The sequence below is a fragment of the Hemitrygon akajei genome, chromosome 8 (genome assembly GCF_048418815.1).
Source record: "Hemitrygon akajei chromosome 8, sHemAka1.3, whole genome shotgun sequence".
Classification (NCBI taxonomy): Eukaryota; Metazoa; Chordata; class Chondrichthyes; order Myliobatiformes; family Dasyatidae; genus Hemitrygon; species Hemitrygon akajei.
The window spans coordinates 8,757,081-8,779,743 of NC_133131.1; the positions used below are offsets into that span (position 1 = coordinate 8,757,081).

Consider the following 22,663-nt stretch of genomic DNA (forward strand, 5'->3'; position numbering starts at 1 on the left):
AAACTGGCTCTTTCATTTCCCATTCTTCTTTTCCATTTTATCCATCTCTTCGAAAGGTTAGGGATCCTGATTTGCAGAACCTGCAGAATCTCTTGTGGTCGCAGTTGCATTGTGAATCCAGACCATCAGAACTTCTGAATCAGAAACCAAGAGCAATGAGAATCTGCCACTGTACTTTCCTTTTCACTCCGAGAGCAGAACTAATAGCTATCCCAGTTCTTTTCTGGAATGTTTAACAGCTCTCGATCTTTAACTAGCTGTAAACATTTTTCGCCGAGCTGTTCTCAGCCCTTGTGGAGATGATCGTGTTTAAACACAGGTAATAAATGAGGGCTGACAGTGACAGACAGACAGTGATTGGATTGTCTAGGGGCCGGAGAGAAGAGTGATTTGCAGAAATTGTGCATTTAAAAGGCACTCGTGCTCGGCTGAAGCAATGAAGGGTCTTTAAGAGTTGAAGGATATTGATTACTTTGAATAATACTCAATGCATTATTTGCTGTAAAATTTAAGAGACTGTAAAAGACACTCAATTCCTACTAATCAGGCAGGTGAAGTGAAACGTCCCCACAAAAGTTTTATTAATGAATGTGCCTGGGAACAGTTCAGGAGTTGATGTGCCTCAATCCATCAATCACTTGATCCTATGAAAATAGAGCCCTCTTTACAGAAAATCAGAACCACACACATTGGTAGCACAGTGGCTGGTGCACCATTTAACATTGGCAGCGATCACCCATTGGGGTTCAATTCTTGCCGCTGTCATTAAGGAACTTGTATGTTCTCTCTGTGACTGCATAGGTTTCCTCTCATGTTCCAAACATGAGAAAGTCTGCAGATTCTGGAATTCCTGGAGATCACGAGGAGAACGTACGAACTCCTTACAGAGAACTGTGGAAGTGAACCCAGGTTGCTGGTGCGGTGAAGAGTTATGCTCATTGCTATGTTACTGTGCCACCCCAATATTATTGAATATTTTCAATCCGTGAATGAAACTTGTCTTCCTCTGGCTTCTTGAAGGCATGGATTGCTGGGGAGTCCAAAATGGATCACACGATCATCAACAAACATTCCATTTCTGATCTCTAGCCAGGAGGGAGGTCCGGATTAAACAACTGAAGGCAGCTGGGTACAGGACACTGTCCAGGGGAACCCAAGTAGTGAACTGTGTCTGGGAAGATGGACACCCTAAGATCAAAACCATTTCCCTCAGTGTAGGATGACTCCAACCACTGGAGTGTCTCCCTCAATGCTCGTTAACTTCTCTTTTTCCAGGAACCTACAAAGCAAAAGACACAGCACCCTTCCTTTCTCAGAAGTTTGCATAGATTCAGCATGTCACATAAAACTCTGACAAATTTCTATAGGTGCACAGTGGGGAATGTGCAAGCTGATTGGATTACAGCCTGGTTTGAAAACACCAATGGCGATGAACAGCAGAGTCTATAGAAAGTAGTGGACACAGCCCAGTTACCTCCCTTCAACCATCAGGCTTCTGAAGCAGTGTGGATAACTTCACTCACCTCAACTCTGAGCTGATCTCACAACCGACAGACTCACTTTCAAGGACTCTACAACTATAATCTCATGTCCTCAGCACTATTTACTTTTTATTTGCACAATTTGTCTTCTTTTGCACATTGGTTGTTTGTCAGTCTTTGGTTATGTGCAGTTTTTCACAAAATTCTATTTAATTTCTTTATTTTCCTGCAAATGCCTGCAAGAAAATAAATCTCAAGATAGTATATGATAATGTATAGGTGCTTTAAATATAGATGATAATCCAGAGGTTCTATTTTGATCATAAATTTACTTTGACTTCGACATTGGAATTGTTTCTTATATTACAATAGCATCCTCACATACCAACCTCTGCACATAGAATTGTTAAGGCATAACATGGGCTCATTTCATCTTTTGGGTCTAATCTGGCTCCTTGTAGATCAGACTGTCAGTGCCAATCTCCCATCCTTTACCCACAGAACTGAAAATAAAGTCCCTCAGTTGTCCATCCATTTCTCTTTTGATAGCCCAGACTAACACTGTTTCTAACATTTTCACAGTGAGTTCTAGGTCTTAACCACACAGTGTGTGAAGGATTGTCCCTCACATTGCCCCACGTGTCCAACATATCAGATCCATCACCAGTCTTCCAACTAGCTACTAATGGTTTACCTCCCTTGGTTTACCTCACCTAAATCTGTCACTATCTTGTACACCTTTACCACAAGTTAGTGGGGAGTGTAGACCGTGAAAACAAGGCTCCCCAATTGCCAAGCAATGTTCCCCTCTAATCTGTAATCACCAGTGTGCGCAAAAGATCTTGTGCTGGCAATTTTTTGGCCAGTGACAGCAACGTGCGCACACTTAATTTTTAAGCAATTCTAAGGATTATAAGCCATTCCACATTAAGTGAACTAGCAGTTCTTTTGTGCTTCATGCCATTTGCTTCTTTGGAATTCGACGTGGTGAATCAATAATTTCTTCAATAAAACAATACAAATAAGCCAGTTCTAAAATCTGCAGACAAATCATTGCAAACTCAGTGTTATCAACAGCGTCCACATCAGAAACCAGAGATGGAAATGTGATTGTGTGTGATTGTGAAATATACTTAATATGCCAATGAGGTAGAGGGTTTTGTGTGCGGGTTAAATTCCTTTGTGCATTAGTAGCAAAAGATGTATGCACACGAGTACACACACACCTTAGAGGGAAATTGTTGTCAAGTAAAGCTGTGGTACTATTAAAAGGGATTCCACCAATGTGCAGAATTTAGAGAAATTGGAATTGTTTGGTCTCAGTTGTTAAGACATTGGTGGTGGAGTGGACAGTGTAGAAGTTATCGGGGGGTTACAGTGGATGCAGAGCTGGGCTGAGAAATGACAGGCGGAGTTCAATCCAGAAAAGTGTGAAGCGATTCACTTTGGAAGGCTGAATTTTAATGCAGAATACAGGGTTAAAGGCAGGACTCTTAGCAGTGGAAAGGAAGAGAGAGACCTTGGGGTCCACATCCATCGATCCCTCAAAGCTGCCACGTAAGTTGTTAGGGCTGTTAAGAAAGCATATAGTGCGTTGACCTTCATCATTTGGGGGACCGAGTTCAAGAGCCACAAGGTAACGTTGAAGAACTATAAGATGCTAGGTAGACTACAGGCAATATCATGTTCCGTTCTGGTTGCCTCATTATAGGAAGGATGTTGAAATGGATACAGAGGAGATTTACCAGGAAACACACACAAAATGCTGGAGGAGCTCAGCAGACCAGGCAGCATCTATGGAAAAAAGTGCAGTCGACGTTTTGGGCTGAAACCCTTAAGTTCCTCCTGCCTTTTGTGTGTGTTGCTCGGATTTCCAGCATCTGCAGATTTTCTCATGTTTGAGATTTACCAGGATGCTGCCTGGCCTAGAAAGCATGTCTCGTGAGGATACATGAAGTGAGTTAGGGCTTTTCTCCTTGAAGTGAAGGAGCATGAGAGATAATCTAATAGAGGTGTACAAGAAAATAAGAGGCATAGGTCGAGTGGATAGCCAAACAGTTTTTCCGAGGAACTGTCTAATATGAAGAGGCATATTTTTAAGGTGATAGGGGAGTTGTCAGAGGTAGGATTTTTATACAAAGAGTGGTAGGTACATGAAATGCCCTACCAGGGGTGGTGCTAGCGGTAGGTTCATTAGGGGCATTTAAAAAAACTCTTAGATAGGCACAATGGATGACAGAAAAATGGAGGATTGTGTAGGAGGGAAGGGTTAGATTGATCTTAAGAGTAGGTTATACAGTCAGCACAACACTGTGGGCCGAAGGGCCTGTACTGTGCTGTAGTGTTCTACGTTTGCCTTGGAGGAGGATAGTTTAAGAAGCGATTTTAAAGATTAAATCTCACACTGCAAAGGTTTTTCTAACCAAGTAAACAAGAGAATGTATTTTCATTGGCAGTTGAATTAGTAACTACAGATTCACAGTAATTGGCAGAAGATCCAGAGGGAAGAGGAGGAGATTTTTTTAATGCAGTGAGCTGTTATCTGGAACTTACTGCCTGCAGGCAGTGGAAGCGGATTCAAGAAGAACCTTAAAAAAATTGGATAAAAATTTAAAGAAAAGGCTCAGGAGGAATGGGAGTGGAACGTGTGTGTTCATATCGCTCTTTCAAAGAGCTGCCACAGGTAAAACGAGCCTTGCCCTTCCCCATCTTTGCAACCTTCGCCAGCTCGAAACCGATCCAGCTTCACTGTTCCTCTAACTCTGACCTCTTGTGCAGCCTCCTTTGTCCCAGCTCAGGCTGCTGAAGGCCTCTAAGCTCCAGACTTAAGATGCTCCTTAAAGCCAACAGTAAGATCATAAGAGTTGGATTATATGTTTGAAGGCTTGCTAAGCTGGCTCCTTGCTTCACTGATGATTGGATGCACACAGAGGGGATGCTGTGTCTGGACCATTCTACATCAACATATTGATGCTGCTGGATTGGAGTGTTGAATGATAGTTTAACTTTCCCATGCCTGATTATAATTTTTATATAATCACCTAATAATAGTTTTGGAGGCAGAGTGGAGGTATGTCGCTCCCAAAGAGGTATAAGGCACTCCTTCCCTCTGCTAGCCTATAGGTCACCCTTGGACAAGGTGTAGCACCAGCCTAGTCCCTGATCAGGGTCGTGTGAAACCACGGGAGCAGCTGGTGGATGGTCATATGAGCAGCCGGTGCAGATCACAAGTCCTGGTTCTTTGACCACTGACGCCAGGCAGACGGTCTCTGAAGAGTATTGATAATGGCTGGGGTTGCCCGTCTTGTAAAGGCACTGCCCAGAAGAAGGCAGCTATACTATAATTACTAGAATAATTTGCCAAGAGCAATCATGGTCAGGGAAAGATCATGATCCCCTATGTCATACAACACGGCACAGTTGTAGTGTAATCGCCCAAGTCGAGTGTGATGTTCTCCTAAGGAGTTGTCTATTGGTTGGTCCTCGGGTGGGTGCAGAGGCAGATTCAGGATCCACAAGTTCTGTCCTTAATGGAGAACGCCTGTGTATAACTTTTATTTAATATGAGGAGGCTGACACTTGGGCAACCACCACACAGTCCTTGACAGACCAGGGGTCAGGGTCTAATGCCATGGAATCCAAGATGACTGGGAACACTACACTGCCTCAGACTTCTTCCACTTTCACTGCCGTTGTGATGTGTCATCATCTACCGCCAGCTCCACTGTTGAGGTCTTGGTTGGATCTCTCTTCGTCTGGAATTTTCCCTTGACCTTACCACCATGGGTGACCCTACCAGGAACGAAACTCCAGACGACATCGTCCTCAGGACCTCACAAACCGCTCCACAAGGCAAGGTGATGATCCTCAGAGAAGATTATCACCTATACTAGAGGGGCTGAAGGGCCTGTTTCTGTGCCGCACTTTTCTATGATTTTACGTGTGTGAAATTATAGTATAGCTGATTCTGTATTTTCTAGAAGCTTTTCAGTTTTTCTGCAGCAGGTGTCACATCTCTTGAATCTGGCTTTTTCGTAGGTTACACTTCTCAACAGAATGTGCCTTACCGCATAGTCTGAGAATGAGGTGACTATGACCTCTTTTCAGAATGTAGAATGGCATGGTAAAGTTCGGGCCCTTTGGCCTTTGATGTTGTTCTGACCAACATAAACCTCCTCTAAGATCAATTTAACCCTTCCCTCCCACGTAGCCCTCCATTTTTCTATCATCCATGTGCCTATCTAGGAGTCTTACACATCTCTATCAAGTCATCTCTCATCCTCCTTCTCGCCAAAGAGGAGAGTCCTAGAACGTCACCCTATCCTCTTATGCTTTCTAATTCTGGCAAATCTCCTCTGAGAAAGGAAACAAGATTTAATAGGTGGTTGTGAATAATCTGGTACTTTTATCCTCAGAAATTAGTGAAAGGAGTTTAAATCTTTTATATGACTGAGACTGATAGACATTTTCATTGGGTGAGCAAATCCATTGAGAGAATGAGGCTACAGTGCAGATCAGCCTGATATCCAGAGGTTAAATAGCCTGTTCCTCATGGGGAACATCATGTGGAAAGGGTTGAGAGGAAGACAAACTTCAGTCTGGTTCTCCCATTCTCTCCTCCCCTGATATAATTTAAAAATGTGCTAAAAAAACCCAGTCACTGCACCTACTAAGGCTGTTAGCAAATTGTTCCTAGTACCACAAATACAATCACAGAGCGTTAGCTTTGTCGACTCATCAATTTGAGCTTATCATTGAAGCTAAATAATATATTTGAAGATGATTTCTGCTTAGTTCATTTAATTCTAAACTGCTTTCTGTGAGAATGAATAATTCTCTATTACAGTAGTTAAAGAACATTACAACAATGCACTGGGTATCAGGCAACAGCCTTATGGGCTTTGTGCCTGTACCTGAATCTAATGGATGATAATTGCTTATTTATGGAAGTCCCCTTGACTGCAGATCTATTATCCAAACTCAGTGCATGTGCTTCAACGCATTATTTCACATAACGATGATTAACTAGCCTGTTCTATGGTAATGTCAGTACACACAGTTCCTATGGAAAGGATAATAGCAAGTTGGCGTATCGCACCGAGCCCCTTCATCAGGACAAGAAAGAGAGGGGAAAGAAGCCAAAGGAAGGAGGTGTGGGGAAGGGAAGGAGTACATCTGGAAAGTGACTGTGAAGCCACCTAAGGGGAAAGGTACAGTACTGTGCAAATGTCTTTGGCACATATGTATATAGCTAGGGTGCCTAAGACTTTTGCAGAGTACTGTATTTGTCAATATGGAGAGAAGAACAAGTTTGTAGGTCTGGTGAGAGCAAAGGATGTTGGGAATGGTGAGGGTGGAGTGCCGCTGGAGGGGTGTGGGACGGGTGACAGAGAAGGAGTGCCAGGGGTGGGGTGTGGTGTGGCTGCAGACACACCCAGCCCTGAGACACCAGGCAAGGTCATTTGATTCCAAACAGTTGGTTTATTGATCATTACAGAATGTCTCTCTGGTGCTTCCTGCTCCCTCCCCTCTCCCTTCCCTTTTTCCCAACAGTGATTCCCCTCTCAATTCCCTTTTTCCCAAGCGTGAATCCCCTCTCCCTGGCCTCTTTCCCTCTCTCAGTCCACAATAGAGACCCAGATCAGAACCAGGTTTATCATCACTCACATATATCATGATGAAATGTTTTTTTTTTGCACAGCAGTACAACACATAAAATTACTACAGTACTGTGCCGAAGTTTTAGTCTCCCTAGCTATATAAATCTGCCTAAGACTTTTGCACAGTACTGTAGGTGGGTATGGGAGTGGAACTGAAGTGAGAGGATTGGAGGTGATTGGTGGAAAAGGTGAAGAAGAAATCTGACAGGAGAGGAGTGTGGATCATGCGAGGAAGGGAAGGAGGAGGGTCACCTGAGGGAGGCCTCCAAACTGACTGCATGAATATTGATTTCTTTAAATCCCGGTAACTGCCCCTCATCTCTTCTTCCATTCTCCATTCTGGCTCTCCTCTCACCTCTTCTCCTCAGCCGTCTATCACCTCCCATAGATGCTGTATGAGTTCCTCCAGCATTTTGTCGCTCTGGATCTTCAGAATCTCTTTATTCCCTTTGTTGCTAATTCCCCCCCCCCCCCCCCCCCCCATTTCCGTGCACCACTCTGGGCAGCAGCTGCCTTTAAAGGGAGGTGCTTCAGATCAGCAATGAATGGTTGAGGCAGCCAGAGAGGTAGTACGGCCTACTTCAGATCCTATATTCACCTCCCTCTTTAAGATGCTCCTTGGAACGTGCCTCTTTGGTGTCCTTATTGTTCCCCACTTGCTGGTGTGGCCATAAGTAAATCTACTGTCCATCCGTAATGGAGAAGTTGAAGAAGAGAGAGCTGTTTAAGGTACTGCAGCCCAGGTGCTGAAACGTTGCTGTGAGATGCAGGATAACAAGGAAGGTGGTATCATATTTTGCTTTAGCCGAAAGGCCCAGATAGAGTGGACATGGAGAGGATGTTTCTGATAGTGGGGGAGTTTTACTAATAATCGATTTTGGAGCCCCTCCACCTAAACCGGGAGTGAGACGGATCCACCTAAGTGTTGCACTGATTTGGAAGTGTCGAGAACAGGTCAGCCCAAGCATATCGCGGCGGCAGAGCCCGTGCCCTAGTGTGGGCGACAACCTGGTACTTGGATAAATTGACCACTGGGCCAGATGGATTGAAAAGGGAGGGTGTCGGGACCGGGGGTGAGGGTCCAACCCCCTGCTCTGCCACGTTTTACTCCGCTCTCCTCAGTGCCGAATCTGAGGCTGTGTCCCGCTCCAGCTGCTCCGGGCTTGGTGTCTGTGAGCTTTGCGGCGATTTGCCCCACTGTGTGATGAACTGAGGCTGTGGCCCAACCCCGGCTGCTCCAGGCTTCGGGTTTGTAGACTCAGTTTCATTCTGAATGTTGTTGTTTGCTTTATCGTTAGCATGATTTGTTTTTTCTCTCTCTGTGCATGTGCGTTGGTCTTTTAAAAAAAATTGAGTTCTTTCGGGTTTCTTGATTGTAAGCAGATGAATATCAAGGTTGTATAGTTTATACACACTTCGATAATGAACATACGGTACTTTGAACTTAATTAATTTAATAACTTAGTAATAGATTTATGAATGGCCACACCAGCAAATCCTGCAAGATGTACATGATTTAAAAATTGTTCCATGAGGAGCAGCAGGCACCGCCTAAGAATACAAGTACATACCTTAAGACGGAGATGAGGAGGAGATACTTCCCCCAGTTATATGCACTTGATCCAAGAGAATGTTGTTTTGAATGTGGTATATATGTATACAGTTGAATAACAATAAACTTGAACTTAAATTTCTTGAGACAGAGGTTGGTGAATCTGTGGAATTCACTGCCATAGATGTCTGTGGAGGCCAAGTCATTGGGTATATTTAAAGTGGAGGTTGATAGGTTCTTGATTAGTAAAGGTGACAAAGGTCACGGGGAGAAGGCAGGAGAATGGGGTTGAGAGGGATAGTAAATCAGCCATGATGGAATGGTGAAGCAGACTTGCTGGGCTGAATGGCCTCATTCTGCTCCTAAGTCCAGTGGACTATACAACCACTTGACCCTGCTATGCTATTCAACTAGATCATGGCTGCTTTGATTATTGTCTTCAGTGCCTACTTCTGGAACTCCCCCACATTGAAAGAAATCTATCTACCTCACCCTGGAACATTCTCAAATAATTCTGCCTCCATGTGTCTCTGGAGAGACAATTTCAAAGATCCAGGATACATGAAGAAGTTCCTGCTCGTCTCCATTTTCAAAGAGCAAATCCTTATTTTGCCCCAATTTCAAAATCCCTCATGAGAAGAAATTCCCTTTCAGCATCCAACATGTCAATCCCTTTCAGAACCTTACACTTTAGATTTAGGTTGAGATTTACTTATCTTACGTGCATTAAAACATGCAGTGAAATTTGTTGTTTGTGTCAACAACACACACCCAAGGATTGTGCTGGGGACAGCCCAAGAGTGTTGAGAACTCTCGGCACCAGCGTAGTATGCCCACAACTTCCTAACCCTAACCTGTGCAGCTTTGAACTGTGGGAGGAAACCGGAGCACCTGGAGGAAAAATTCCATGTGGTCACGGGGAGAACATACCAACTACTTAAAGACAACAGTGGGAATTGAACCCCAATTGCTGATTGCTGGTGCTGTAAAGCATTACACTAACTGCTACACCATTGTGCTGCCCCACATCCCGCTCCCCACCATTACTATCCATCAACTCCCACTAGATTCCACCACGCATCTGCACGCAGGGGCGATTTGCAATTAACCTGCTAACCTGCACAATGTCGAGAAATGCTCATGATTGCAGAGAGAGCACGCGGTTCAGGGTTTGAACCCGAAGTCCAAAGATCAAAGGTCAATCAGACTTTTGGAAATTGAGACCCAATGGCCGGAGCCCGGGGGCTGTGAATCCGCTGGAGCCTGGGGATTGGAGTGGGTGGGTGGGAGCAATAGGGACTTGATTTGCTGGTGTTAATTGTTTGCTTGTTGTGTTCTGCTGACCATTGAGGTGCCAGAATGTGTGGCGACACTTTTTATTGAGATATAGTCCTTTTTGGCCCTTCATGCCATGCTGCCCTGCAGTCCCCCAGTTTAATCCTGACCTAATCATTGGACAATTTACAACGACCAATTAACCTACCAACCGGAAACCAGAGCACCTGTAAACCCACGCAGTCATGGGGAGAACGTACAAACTCCTTACATGCAGAAGCGGGCTACACCCAGCGCATCCTTAGGTAGTGTTGGTTGTTAATGCAAACAGTGTGCTTCTCTGTATGTTTCAATGTACATGTGACAAGTAAATAAATCTGTATCTGAATCCAACAGCACCAAGAGGTCAGGGTTGAACCGGGGTCAGAGGCCCAGCCAAGAAGGTTAGAAAACTAACAATGCAAGGCATGTTAGTGCCACACTCGGGGTCACACCGCCCCAACAGAACAAGGATGCCAGGGCCCAGTGGTTCCTCGCCTTTCTTCTGCAATGGAGTCTTACCACTAACCGAGGGGTTTGTGGACCCCAGGTTGGGAACTCCTGCTGAGGCATTTAGTACTTCCCATCTATACAAATTCTCATATTCACTGCCACTCAGACTCACCGGGAGGGTGGGGATAAAGTAGGAGTTGCCATTAGAACCTTGACTTACCACTGCCGGTTTCCTTGTCCTCCTCGTGGGCTGGTGGCTTTCGTGGTTGACAGCCCATGGTCCGAGCGACTGGTTGGCATAAAAGTCCATCGGGTACCGTTGCTGCCACTCAACCTTCTTGAGAGCTACAGCTGCCTACAAAAGAGAGTAGATGGCAGAAGACAGGAAAGCAAGGTCACAATGGGATCCACATGGACCAGGAAATGTTATTTATTTTTATTTAGAGATATAGTATGGTAACAGGCTCTTCAAGCCCAAGCATGCTGCCCAATTTCACCCACATGATCTTAATTGAATAAATATAATTGAAAATGTTACAATTCATATGATCTTAGACCATAAGAGATAGGATCAGAATTAGGCCATTCAGCCCATGTCTGACTGACTCTCCATCTCAACCCCATTCTCTCGCTTCCTCCTCTGTTGTGTCCAAAAATCAAAGACTCACCAAATTCCACCCTACATACGCCCAATGACTTGGCTTCGTAATCGTCCATGCCATCCAATTTACTCGCTGGTCAAGAAATCGCTCCCCACCCTCCTCCAAAAGAACACCTTTTCACTCTTGAGGCTGCCCCCCCCACCACCAGAAACACCGTCTTCATGTCCACTCCATCCAGGCCCCCCAACACTCGATAGGTTTCAATGAGATCTCTTTCCATTCCAGCAAGCACAGGCCCTGAGCTACCAAACCCTCTCTACTCATCAACCTCCTCTCCACTGGGATCACTCCAGCAACGTCATCACGTTACCCCTAGGCATGGGGCCCCAAGCTGCCCACAACATTCCAGAAAAAAACTCCAGTGTTTGTAGGAAAGTAGCAGTTCCTGAGCCTGGTGGTGTGGGACTTCAGGCTTCTGTACCTCCTGCCTGATGGTAGCAGTGAAAGAAGGCATGATCCTTGATAGTAGATGGTGCCTACTTGAGGCAGTGCCTCCTGTAGATGCTGACAGTGGTGGGGAGGACTGTACCCTTGATAGACTGATGCAGACAGTATTGATAATGGCTGGGGTCACCTGTCTTGTAATGACACTGCCCAGAAGAACGCGATGGCAACCCACTTCTGTAGAAAAATTCACCAAGAGCCATCATGGTCATGAGACTGTGATAGCCCACATCATATGACACAGCACATGATGATGATGATACTGCACCTGCCTCTGTTGCTACTGTTTCATTGGACGCTGAAAACTCACGTTTTGTTCTTCAATCACATTTTATTTACTTGTACACAAGGAGAACAGCCTGGCCCCTGTCACCAAACTGTTCTGAAGTTTGAACAAAGAACTACCATTTTTATACCAACTTGAAGTTCCTTAAGCTTGTCATAGCCAGGGGTGGTAGTGAGGATAAACTCTCATGACCTATTAAATGCTCTCAATGGCGTGCGTCTCAAATAGTCTCTAACAACCAATTCCAGTTGCTGGCTTTTACATGTGGCTTAGCTACTAAGCCCAATGGAACCGTTTCTACTGCCAGGAGAAGGGGCAAAGGCGGATTACTGGGCAGGTAGGGCTCCTCAGCTGTGGTTGGCAGCTCATCTAGGAAAAGGAAACTCTGATCTCAAATCTCAGTGGCTATAACCACTCATGGGGAAGGATTCAGGGGTAAATCGAGAGATCTAGAGCTGGATTCCCTAAGGCAGTCTTACGTTGTGTTCAACGCTGACTGGCAACTCCTACAATGCCAGCGGTGCCAAACTGTATCGGACCAGCCGTTCCTCTGGAGTGATCAGCTGCATGGAGAAGGGGAGCCTGTTACATAGGCAACAGCTATGGTACTGCCCTGGCTCGTGCATCTCATAGGCAGCTGGGAAGCAACATCCATGGTCAACCCCAATCAAGAGAGAGCCTCTGATACAGAATTGACCAGCAGTTGCGGACATCGACCATTTAGAAAACCATGTATGTTCAAATCCCTTACTTGCAAGATAAATCTCCATTCACAATACCAGTGTTAAAAGCCAGTGGAAACTACAAGCTGACAACTGATGATACTTTGAAGTTGGTGAAGTATTTGTCCCTTACTTGGTGTGTGCTTTGTATCCTATCTTGTCTCCATATGCCAAATAGCTCCAGTCCCTTGCTGTGCAGAGGGAAGCTATGCTCTTCAAAGATTTTTCTTCAAAGGCTTCACTTGCCTGGACTGTCTGCACACTATCTGTAAACTACCCTTGCCTTGATGCATCTTCCAGACCACGACCCCTTCCTCTGGCAGTTTGTTCTCTATAACCGCCACCCTCTGTGTGAAGAAATTGCCCCTTAGGTCCCTTTCACCTTAAACCAATGCCCTCTTTTTGAATCCCTTTCTTTGGGAAAAAGTCTGTGTGCATTCACCCCATCTATGCCCCTTATTGTGGCAAATATCACTGCCTCAGGTGGCTTTTAACCAAATGATGAACCACACCACTGTCCTGGTGAGATGATTATTTTGGAATCCTGCTTCTCTTTTTGTAGATCACTGCCCACACGTGTCATGACACAATGTGAGCTGGGCATCAGTGTCGAGGATTTATGATGCTTATCAGAGTGGATCAAGTCTTCCTGTTTGACCTTTATTCTTAAACAGTTCAGGCAATAGATATAATGAATGAACTTGGATTCCTGCTGACTCTCTCTCACAGATAGCCTTATCCTGAATAATGATATAATTAATCTTTTTATTTCATTTCCTCTACATATGCGGTTAAAGTTTAATTATCACTTGTTTTGTTACAAATTACAATTGTGTTATTTCCTCTCATATTATTTAAGAATCGATGCTTTCTTTGCTGATTGGTGCCATGAAACTGAATGGCATTTCATCTTTGGCATTCGTTTGTTTCTGAGTGACCCTTTTAAAAATAAAACTTGCACTCAGTGGCCACTGCGTTTGGTCGCTCCTGTACTTACTTAATAGAGTGGCCACTGAGTGTATGTTCGTGGTCTTCTGCTGCTGTAGCCCATCCGCTTCAAGGTCCAATGTGTTGTGTGTTCAGAGATGCTCTTCTGCACACCACTGTTGTAATGTGTGGTTATTTGAGTTACTGTCACCTTCCTGTCAGCTTAAACCAGTCTGGCCATTCTCCTCTGACCTCTCTCATTAATAAGGCGGCCTTCACCCACAAAGTTGCTGCTGAATGTTTTTTTTCTAATTTTCACACCATTCTTTGTAAACTCTAGAGACTGTCTGTGCGTGAAAATCCCAGGAGATCAGCAGTTTCTGAGATACTGAAACCACCTTGTCCGGCACCAACAATCATTCCATGGTCAACGTCATTAGATCGCATTTCTTCCCCATTCTGATGTTTAATCTGAACAACAACTGAACCTCTTGACCACGTCTGCATGCTTTTATGCATTGGGTTGCTGTCACATGTTTGGCTGGTTGGATATTTGCATGAATGGGGTGTAAAGGTGTAGTTAATAAAGTAGCCACTTTATTTACCTCTGCTAGCATCCCTGTGGAATGTGCCACACACATTCTCACCTGCTCCTGCCCTTCCACTACTGTTAGCAACAGGCCTGATTAAATGTTCTATCTGTCTTCTCACCCAGTTTATCTTTATCCCCTTGAAGCCTCTGTACATCCTCTACCGTACTTCCAGTGCCACAACATCATCAAATGTTGAATTCTGACGCTGGGCTCACGATGCCTGATCATTGATAAAGACGGTGAATAGCTGTGGGGTTGTAGGAATGGAGCTGGATTGGACTCCCGCCTTGAAATGAATCCTTCCAGGAATAGGCAGCAGCTGCTGACTGATTATCCGCCTCATGTCAATGTGATTCAAAACCTCATTTCTCCCCCATACCCCTTCTGTCTTCTTCCATTCCCATTCTGGATCCCCTCTTCTCTTCACCTGCCCGTCTCCTCCCTCTTCTGCCCCTCTTCCTTCCTTTGCTCCCATGGCACACTCTTCTCTCCTGTCAGATTCCTTCTCCTTCAGCCCTTTACCTTTTCCAGCTCTCATCTGCAAGCTTCTCACTTCATTTCTCCTCCCCTGTCCATCTAGCTTCCTCCTGTCCTGGCTTCAATTTAAGTTCAGCTGTCACATGAATACAGCCAATGAGACAGTGTTACTACGGGGTCAAGGTGCAAAGACACATTGCCAACGGTCACACACAAGATCACAATCACGTAATAGGAGCCCTTACATTTCCCCCCCACCCGCTACGCCATGGCCTGATGTCCAGTCCTCACATGTACAAGTCAAAAAACCAAAATGGAACATCAGTAAAACTATAGCAACACAGAATATGCATATAAATAGTCCAGCCCACTGATGTCATTATACTAGGCGACACTGTGATTTTGAGGCACAGTCCTCGCCCTGAGTCCCTACTCCCGCTAGGTGAATCCACGGCTTTGAGGTACAGTCCTCGCCGAGTCCCTACTCCCGCTAGGTGAATCCACGGCTTTGAGGCACAGTCCTCGCCCTGAGTCCCTACTCCCGCTAGGTCAATCCACGGCTTTGAGGCACAGTCCTCGCCCTGAGTCCCTACTCCCGCTAGGTGAATCCACGACTTTGAGGCACAGTCCTCGCCCTGAGTCCCTACTCCCGCTAGGTGAATCCACGACTTTGAGGCACAGTCCTCGCCCTGAGTCCCTACTCCCGCTAGGTCAATCCACGGCTTTGAGGCACAGTCCTCGCCCTGAGTCCCTACTCCCGCTAGGTGAATCCACGACTTTGAGGCACAGTCCTCGCCCTGAGTCCCTACTCCCGCTAGGTGAATCCACGACTTTGAGGCACAGTCCTCGCCCTGAGTCCCTACTCCCGCTAGGTGAATCCACGGCTTTGAGGCACAGTCCTCGCCCTGAGTCCCTACTCCCGCTAGGTGAATCCACGACTTTGAGGCACAGTCCTCGCCCTGAGTCCCTACTCCCGCTAGGTGAATCCACGACTTTGAGGCACAGTCCTCGCCCTGAGTCCCTACTCCCGCTAGGTGAATCCACGACTTTGAGGCACAGTCCTCGCCCTGAGTCCCTACTCCCGCTAGGTGAATCCACGACTTTGAGGCACAGTCCTCGCCCTGAGTCCCTACTCCCGCTAGGTGAATCCACGACTTTGAGGCACAGTCCTCGCCCTGAGTCCCTACTCCCGCTAGGTGAATCCACGACTTTGAGGCACAGTCCTCGCCCTGAGTCCCTACTCCCGCTAGGTGAATCCACGACTTTGAGGCACAGTCCTCGCCCTGAGTCCCTACTCCCGCTAGGTGAATCCACGGCTTTGAGGTACAGTCCTCGCCGAGTCCCTACTCCCGCTAGGTGAATCCACGGCTTTGAGGCACAGTCCTCGCCCTGAGTCCCTACTCCCGCTAGGTGAATCCACGACTTTGAGGCACAGTCCTCGCCCTGAGTCCCTACTCCCGCTAGGTGAATCCACGACTTTGAGGCACAGTCCTCGCCCTGAGTCCCTACTCCCGCTAGGTGAATCCACGACTTTGAGGTACAGTCCTCGCCCTGAGTCCCTACTCCCGCTAGGTGAATCCACGACTTTGAGGTACAGTCCTCGCCCTGAGTCCCTACTCCCGCTAGGTGAATCCATGACTTTGAGGCACAGTCCTCGCCCTGAGTCCCTACTCCCGCTAGGTGAATCCACGGCTTTGAGGCACAGTCCTCGCCCTGAGTCCCTACTCCCGCTAGGTGAATCCACGACTTTGAGGTACAGTCCTCGCCCTGAGTCCCTACTCCCGCTAGGTGAATCCACGGCTTTGAGGCACAGTCCTCGCCCTGAGTCCCTACTCCCGCTAGGTGAATCCACGGCTTTGAGGCACAGTCCTCGCCCTGAGTCCCTACTCCCGCTAGGTGAATCCACGACTTTGAGGCACAGTCCTCGCCCTGAGTCCCTACTCCCGCTAGGTGAATCCACGGCTTTGAGGCACAGTCCTCGCCCTGAGTCCCTACTCCCGCTAGGTGAATCCACGGCTTTGAGGCACAGTCCTCGCCCTGAGTCCCTACTCCCGCTAGGTGAATCCACGACTTTGAGGTACAGTCCTCACGTGTAGAAGCACATACAAAAACACAGCCACACAACTATGTATGTATACAGTCCAGACCCTTCAGTCCATTTGAAATCTTCAGTCAGCACAATCGTGCTTCGCTGCCCCAGGTAGAGCGCACTGGCTTGGATGCAGTCGGCCACAACAGGGTTTGTCTTCTGCCGAGCGAAACCCTGGGAGGGCAGCTCCGAATCTGTTGTGGACACCGTGCCACACCGCCCCCGGTGTGGTGCAAAGGCTTCATCCCCTCTCTCTGGGCGGCTGTAAACAGCCAGCACCGAGCCTTCAGGCCTAGTCCTTGCTACGGCTGGGGACCAGGTCCTCTCCATCTGCAGCTGCCCTCGTCCAATAAATCAGTGAATCAAACTTGTGGTATAGCAGATTAGCAATGTCGAAAGGGGTCTTGCGATCACAAGAAAGGCGACCATGATGGCCCCTTGCTATTTGACTGTAAACCTCCATCGATTCAGGCAGCAGCACGTTGCACAGCTCCTTCATCATCTCTGTCAGTGAGCAACTTGCTGACGGTGTAGGCCTGCAGTCCTTTTGAGTTCTTAACGTATGGCAGGATCTTGTGATCATTAGAAGTACGTTTAAGTTGAACGGTAGCACCTTCTGTTGACCCCGTAGAAGACACTGTGGCCAGTCGCGCCACTATCTTGCCAGAAGAATCATCTGTCACCTTCCCCTCCCCCTGATCTTCTTACTCTGGCTTCTTCCCTCCTCCTTTCCAGTCCTGACAACGCATCTTGGCCTGAAACATTGACTATTTATTCCTCTCCATAGATACTGCCTGACCTGGTGAGTTCCTCCAGCAGTTTGTGTGTGTTACTGTAGATAGTGAGTCCCTGCTATAAGTTTCTATTGTTATTTTCATTCTCACAAGATGCCTTAGATTACTGATTTGGCTAAGGCCCCACTACCTTGGCCATAGTCCACGCCAAGATCTCCTAGTACCTGACTTACACCTGTGCTTTGGACTACAGCTATCGTGAATGCTTACCTGGAATATTCAACCATCATATTGGTGCTGGCCCTTTGGAGAGCAATTTTGTCAGCTCCATTCATTGCCCTGCTCTTTCCCAGTAACTTATCTTCACACAAAAGCCTATCCCCTCCCCTCTGAAAACCCTGACTGTCTCCCTTTCTACCAGCACTCCAGGCAGCTGGGCACTTACCTCGTATGGTGTGAGCAGGGGTTTGGAAAAAGCCTTTCCCCAATCGATGGAGAGTCTCGGACAGGCAACCTGGACCCACCTGAAGAAGAACAAAAACCCACATTGAATCAGGCCCCATCAGCAGGGCAGAGACATATAATAACTTAGATTCATCTGGTGCCTGTGACACAGTAAAACATTCCAACATGATCTGCATCAGTACAGCGCAGAACAGGTCCTTCAGCCCATGATGCTGTGCTTAATAAAACCAATCCCTCTGCCTGGATATATCCCCTAAACCTCCATTTATCAGTGGCACTCCAGCCTAATGCCAGCTATAAGATTGGGGTTCAATTCCTGCCACTGTCCGTACATTTGTACATTGTGCTGTGTGGGTGTTCCGGATCCCTCCCACATCCTAAAGATGCCCGAGTTGTGTGGGCATGCTATGTTGGTGCTGGAAGCAAGGGGACACATACATGCTTCTCCCTTGCACATGTTGGGCGCTGATGCAAAAGAAAATTTCACTGTATATTTAGCTAATCTTTAAACTGTATAATCTCTGCATACTCAAGTGGCAATCTAAGAGCCTGGTAAACACTTCTGTTGTATCTGTCTCCAGCACCACCCTGGCAGTCCACTCCCTGTGGACAAAACTTGCCTTTAAACTTTCCTCTTCTCCCCTAAGACACACATTCTCTAGTATTAGTCATTTCAAACCTGACAAAAAGATACCGGCTGTCCATTCTATCTCTGTCTCTCGTAATTTTATAAACTTCTATCAGGTCGTTCTTCAGTCCCTGCCACTCCTGCGAAAACGACCCTAGTTTGTATAAACTCACCTGGCAGCACCTGACCTCTTATAACAGATAGCAGATCTAGTACCCGATCATTAAGTTATGAACGTGGAAGCCTTTTATTGACATAAAGCAAGTCACAACTCCAATAACGATCTGCGTTTATGTGGGAGATTCAATGTTATGAAAGGTCTCATGATGTTTGAGTTCTAATCTACTGAGGAGGCTTTAGGATTGACGTCCAAAGTAAAAGTAAAGTGAGGTGTCAGAGGTCACAGGAGCAGATAAGTGAATGGATTGAGATAGCCGTGAGCTGCGGTCTCCATCAAAGATTCAAAGTATATTTATTACCAGAGTATGTATGCAGTATACAACCCTGAGATTCGTCTTTCTGCAGGCGCCGTGAAACAAAGAAACACCATGTACCTATTCAAAGAAAATATCAAATGCCCAACACGTGAACAAGCATTAGACTTGGTCGTTTTTCCAAAAGGAAATTTATTTATTTACTTATTGAGAAAGCGCAGAATAGGCCCTCCCACCCTTCGAGCCACGCGGCCCAGCGATCCTCCGATTTAACCCTAGCCTAATCACGGGACAATTTACAATGACCAATTAACCTACCAACTGGTACATCTTTGGACTGTGGGAGGAAACCAGAGCACCTGGAGGAAACCCACATGGTCACAGGGAGAACACAGAAATTCCTTACAGGGAGTGGCAGAATTGAACCCGGGTCACCTGTACTGTAAGGTGTTGTGCTAACCACTGTGCTATTCTGCCATAGGAATTGTTCAGGGGGTAGAGAGGGGAGTTAGGAGACTGGTGAGGGTTTAGGGACAGGAATGTGGGGAAATTTGAGGTCGGGTTGGAGTCTATGCCCCTGCTGTGTGTTTGGAGGCCAGAGATGCAGACGTGGGACATCCATGGTTGGATCTCTGGATGACAGACTAGTGTAGATGAGGGCTAGTGGACGCCCCACTCTCCCAGGTCAGCCAGTTGTCAGTGAGTTTGGAATCAGAGTGCTGTGCGGGCAGCTGATCCCTTAGGTAAGCGGATCAGCGAGGCCAGTGTTTAGGGTCCTGTCATCAGCAAGTCTGGAGTTCGAGGCTTAGTGTTTGGTGGGTCCTGCTGTCGCTGCTGAATATTGAAGCTCAAAGGTTGATCGGAAGTCAGGAAGTTGAGGCCTGGTGACCAGAGCCCCAAGTCCACAAGTCCCCTGGGGAAATCAAAGCCCAAACTGAGTCTGTGTCTGCTGGAGGCCAAAGGTGGCCTATCCTGAGTTGGACGACTGTGTGTGAGGGATGGGTGGGGTAGGGGAACGGGGGTTTGTTTCACCGTTGTTGCTTTGTCACTTGCTTGTTAGAGCTTTGTTGTCATTGCTGAGGACAGTGAGAATGCATTCGCTACAAACCAGCATATTGGAAACACAGTGACTAAATTTAAAATAATGTCTGACTTATTTAGAATGACATCAAAGTTACAACTGAATTAAAAACAAACAATTCAAAAATTAAAAGAAACAGTGGCTGCCCCATTCAAATATTGCACATGATATGTTATGAAATACAATATTGAATATAAAATGGCATCAAGAATTATGCCCAGGTAATGAATTTAGAGATTGTCCATTGTGGCTATGGACTATGGGTGGGTAGGAGAGGGGCAGCATTGTTCAGTAACACCAGTTCTGGGGAGAAAGCTGACTTTCAGTCAGGATGTCCATGAGGAGATGTTTCTGTATCTCCTGCTGGCTGGCAGGAGATTGAATAGGTGATTACTGGGATGGGATGAGTCCATCGTGGTTTCACAAGCCCGTCATAGACATGGTGGGTTGTAGGTGGTTTTCATATCTGTTAGTTGAGTCCCAATGATGTTCTGTGCAGTCCTGATCACTTGCTGGAGTGCTTTTTGGTCAACCTTGTTGCAGTTAGTGGAACGTACTGTCATGCAGTAGGTCAGTATGCTCTCAATTATACGTCAATGAAAGTTTACCAGCAGCTTTTGGGGAAGATTTGCTCTCTTTAAACTCCTAAGATAGTATAGACACTGCTGAGTTCTATTTTGCTGTCTTTGAGTTGTTCTGCTGAGCATTGTGGGCATACTATGTTGGTGCCCAAATGTGCAACACTTACAGTCCGGCCCCAGCACATACTTAAGTTGTGCTGGTTGTTCATGCAAATAACACATTTCATTGAATGTTTCAATATACACATGATAAATAAAAATGAATCTTGAATCTTGGAGATAAGTTTAGCAGAGAATTCCAGAGCTTGGGTTCTTTACAGCAGAAGGCACGGCTGTGGAGTAAATTACATTGGGGAGTCAAGTGAAGCTAGAGAAGGTGCAGGGGTCTTGGGGGGGGGGCTTGTGGAACTGGAGGGGGCTGTCAATAGGAACAGAGAGTGTCATATGCTGAAAGATGTGACCTGATACTTACTGCACCCTCACCCAGAATCTTGTACCCATTCGTGCAACATTGCAGTAAACACCGTATTGCCCCCCGTCCTGAACTACTGTGCAAATGGTCACGAATCAGCCAGCTCCCTGCGCACTCAAAGTATTTCAGAGGCTAATTTAATGGTGCCAACTATAATCAGGCAGTAAATCATTTTTAGCACTATAACCTTGCGAGAAGGCAGCTCCTGAATATTTTATACTCACTGGCTGCTAAGGTACTGGACAATGGGGAAGCACACAATATCCTGAGTATTTGCCCCAGGGGTGGGAGCTTGCGCTACCTGTTCTTGTCCAGTACTGTGTGTGTGTGTGTGTGTGTGTGTGTCTGGGCTGTAGAGGTGTTGATAATATTTATGGGTACTTTTGGCACCAGGTTATTACAGCTCTCTTAATTTTGCCAAAAAAAAATCCCCTCCCCTTCTTGATTTTGATCTAAGCCTTGAACAATTTGTTCAGACAACAGGCTCTGTGTTAAGTTTTGTCTGCTTGAGCTCCTGAGAAGCTCCTTCATCTGTTATATCAAGTCAAGGGATAGAAAGAAAGATTAATTTTATTTGTCAGGTGTACATCGAAACACAGAGTGAAATGCATCATTTTGCGTCAACCATCAACACAGTCTGAGGATGTGCTGGGGGCAGCCTGCATGTGTCACCGTGCTGCCTGCACTAACATAGCATGCCCATAGCTTCCTAACCCTAATCCATTTGTCTTGAGACCGTGGGAGGAAACTGGAACACCTGGAGGAAACCACACAGTCATGGGTAGAACGTACAAAGTCCTTACAGACAGCAGCAGAATTGAACCCTGATAGTTGGCATTTAGCGTGCCTGATGTCACCCAGGTGCTGTACCACAGGTAATGGGTGCTGGTCAGCTGACATCGCCAGGTGCTGCACCACAGGTAATGGGTGCTGGTCAGCTGACATCACCAGGTGCTGTACCACAGGTAATGGGTGCTGGTCAGCGGACATCACCAGGTGCTGTACCACAGGTAATGGGTGCTGGTCAGCTGACATCGCCAGGTGCTGTACCACAGGTAATGGGTGCTGGTCAGCTGACATCACCAGGTGCTGTACCACAGGTAATGGGTGCTGGTCAGCTGACATCACCAGGTGCTGTACCACAGGTAATGGGTGCTGGTCAGCTGACATCACCAGGTGCTGTACCACAGGTAATGGGTGCTGGTCAGCTGACATCACCAGGTGCTGTACCACAGGTAATGGGTGCTGGTCAACTGACATCACCAGGTGCTGTACCACAGGTAATGGGTGCTGGTCAGCTGACATCGCCAGGTGCTGTACCACAGGTAATGGGTGCTGGTCAGCTGACATCGCCAGGTGCTGTACCACAGGTAATGGGTGCTGGTCAGCTGTTCCACTGCTTTCCCACACATGCTTTGGCAGGAGAAGAAGGGTGGTGGTCTGGTTGCTGAGACTTCTCAAGGTCTCCACCACTTCCCATCTTAACAACCAACAGGAGATCATTCAGCACTGACCCAGAATCAAACCTGTGTCTCTGGTCAGGCTGGCTTATTGTGGGAACTTTGTCACTGGGGTCAGTTGAGTCTGGGGATATTGTGATACCGAGGT

General features: G+C 46.7%; 1 protein-coding gene across 2 annotated transcripts in view; it reads right to left on the reverse strand.

The window, feature by feature from the left end:
* dph1 (diphthamide biosynthesis 1) overlaps positions 1–22,663 on the reverse strand; it is an 804,031-nt gene that overhangs the window by 20,071 nt on the left and 761,297 nt on the right. For both annotated transcript variants that reach the window (XM_073053176.1, XM_073053177.1), the window contains 2 exons: positions 17,840–17,918; positions 10,681–10,815 (listed from right to left, as the gene is read on the reverse strand). In XM_073053176.1, coding sequence (XP_072909277.1) covers positions 10,681–10,815; positions 17,840–17,918 — 214 coding nt within the window. The remainder of the gene's footprint in view (positions 1–10,680; positions 10,816–17,839; positions 17,919–22,663) is intronic.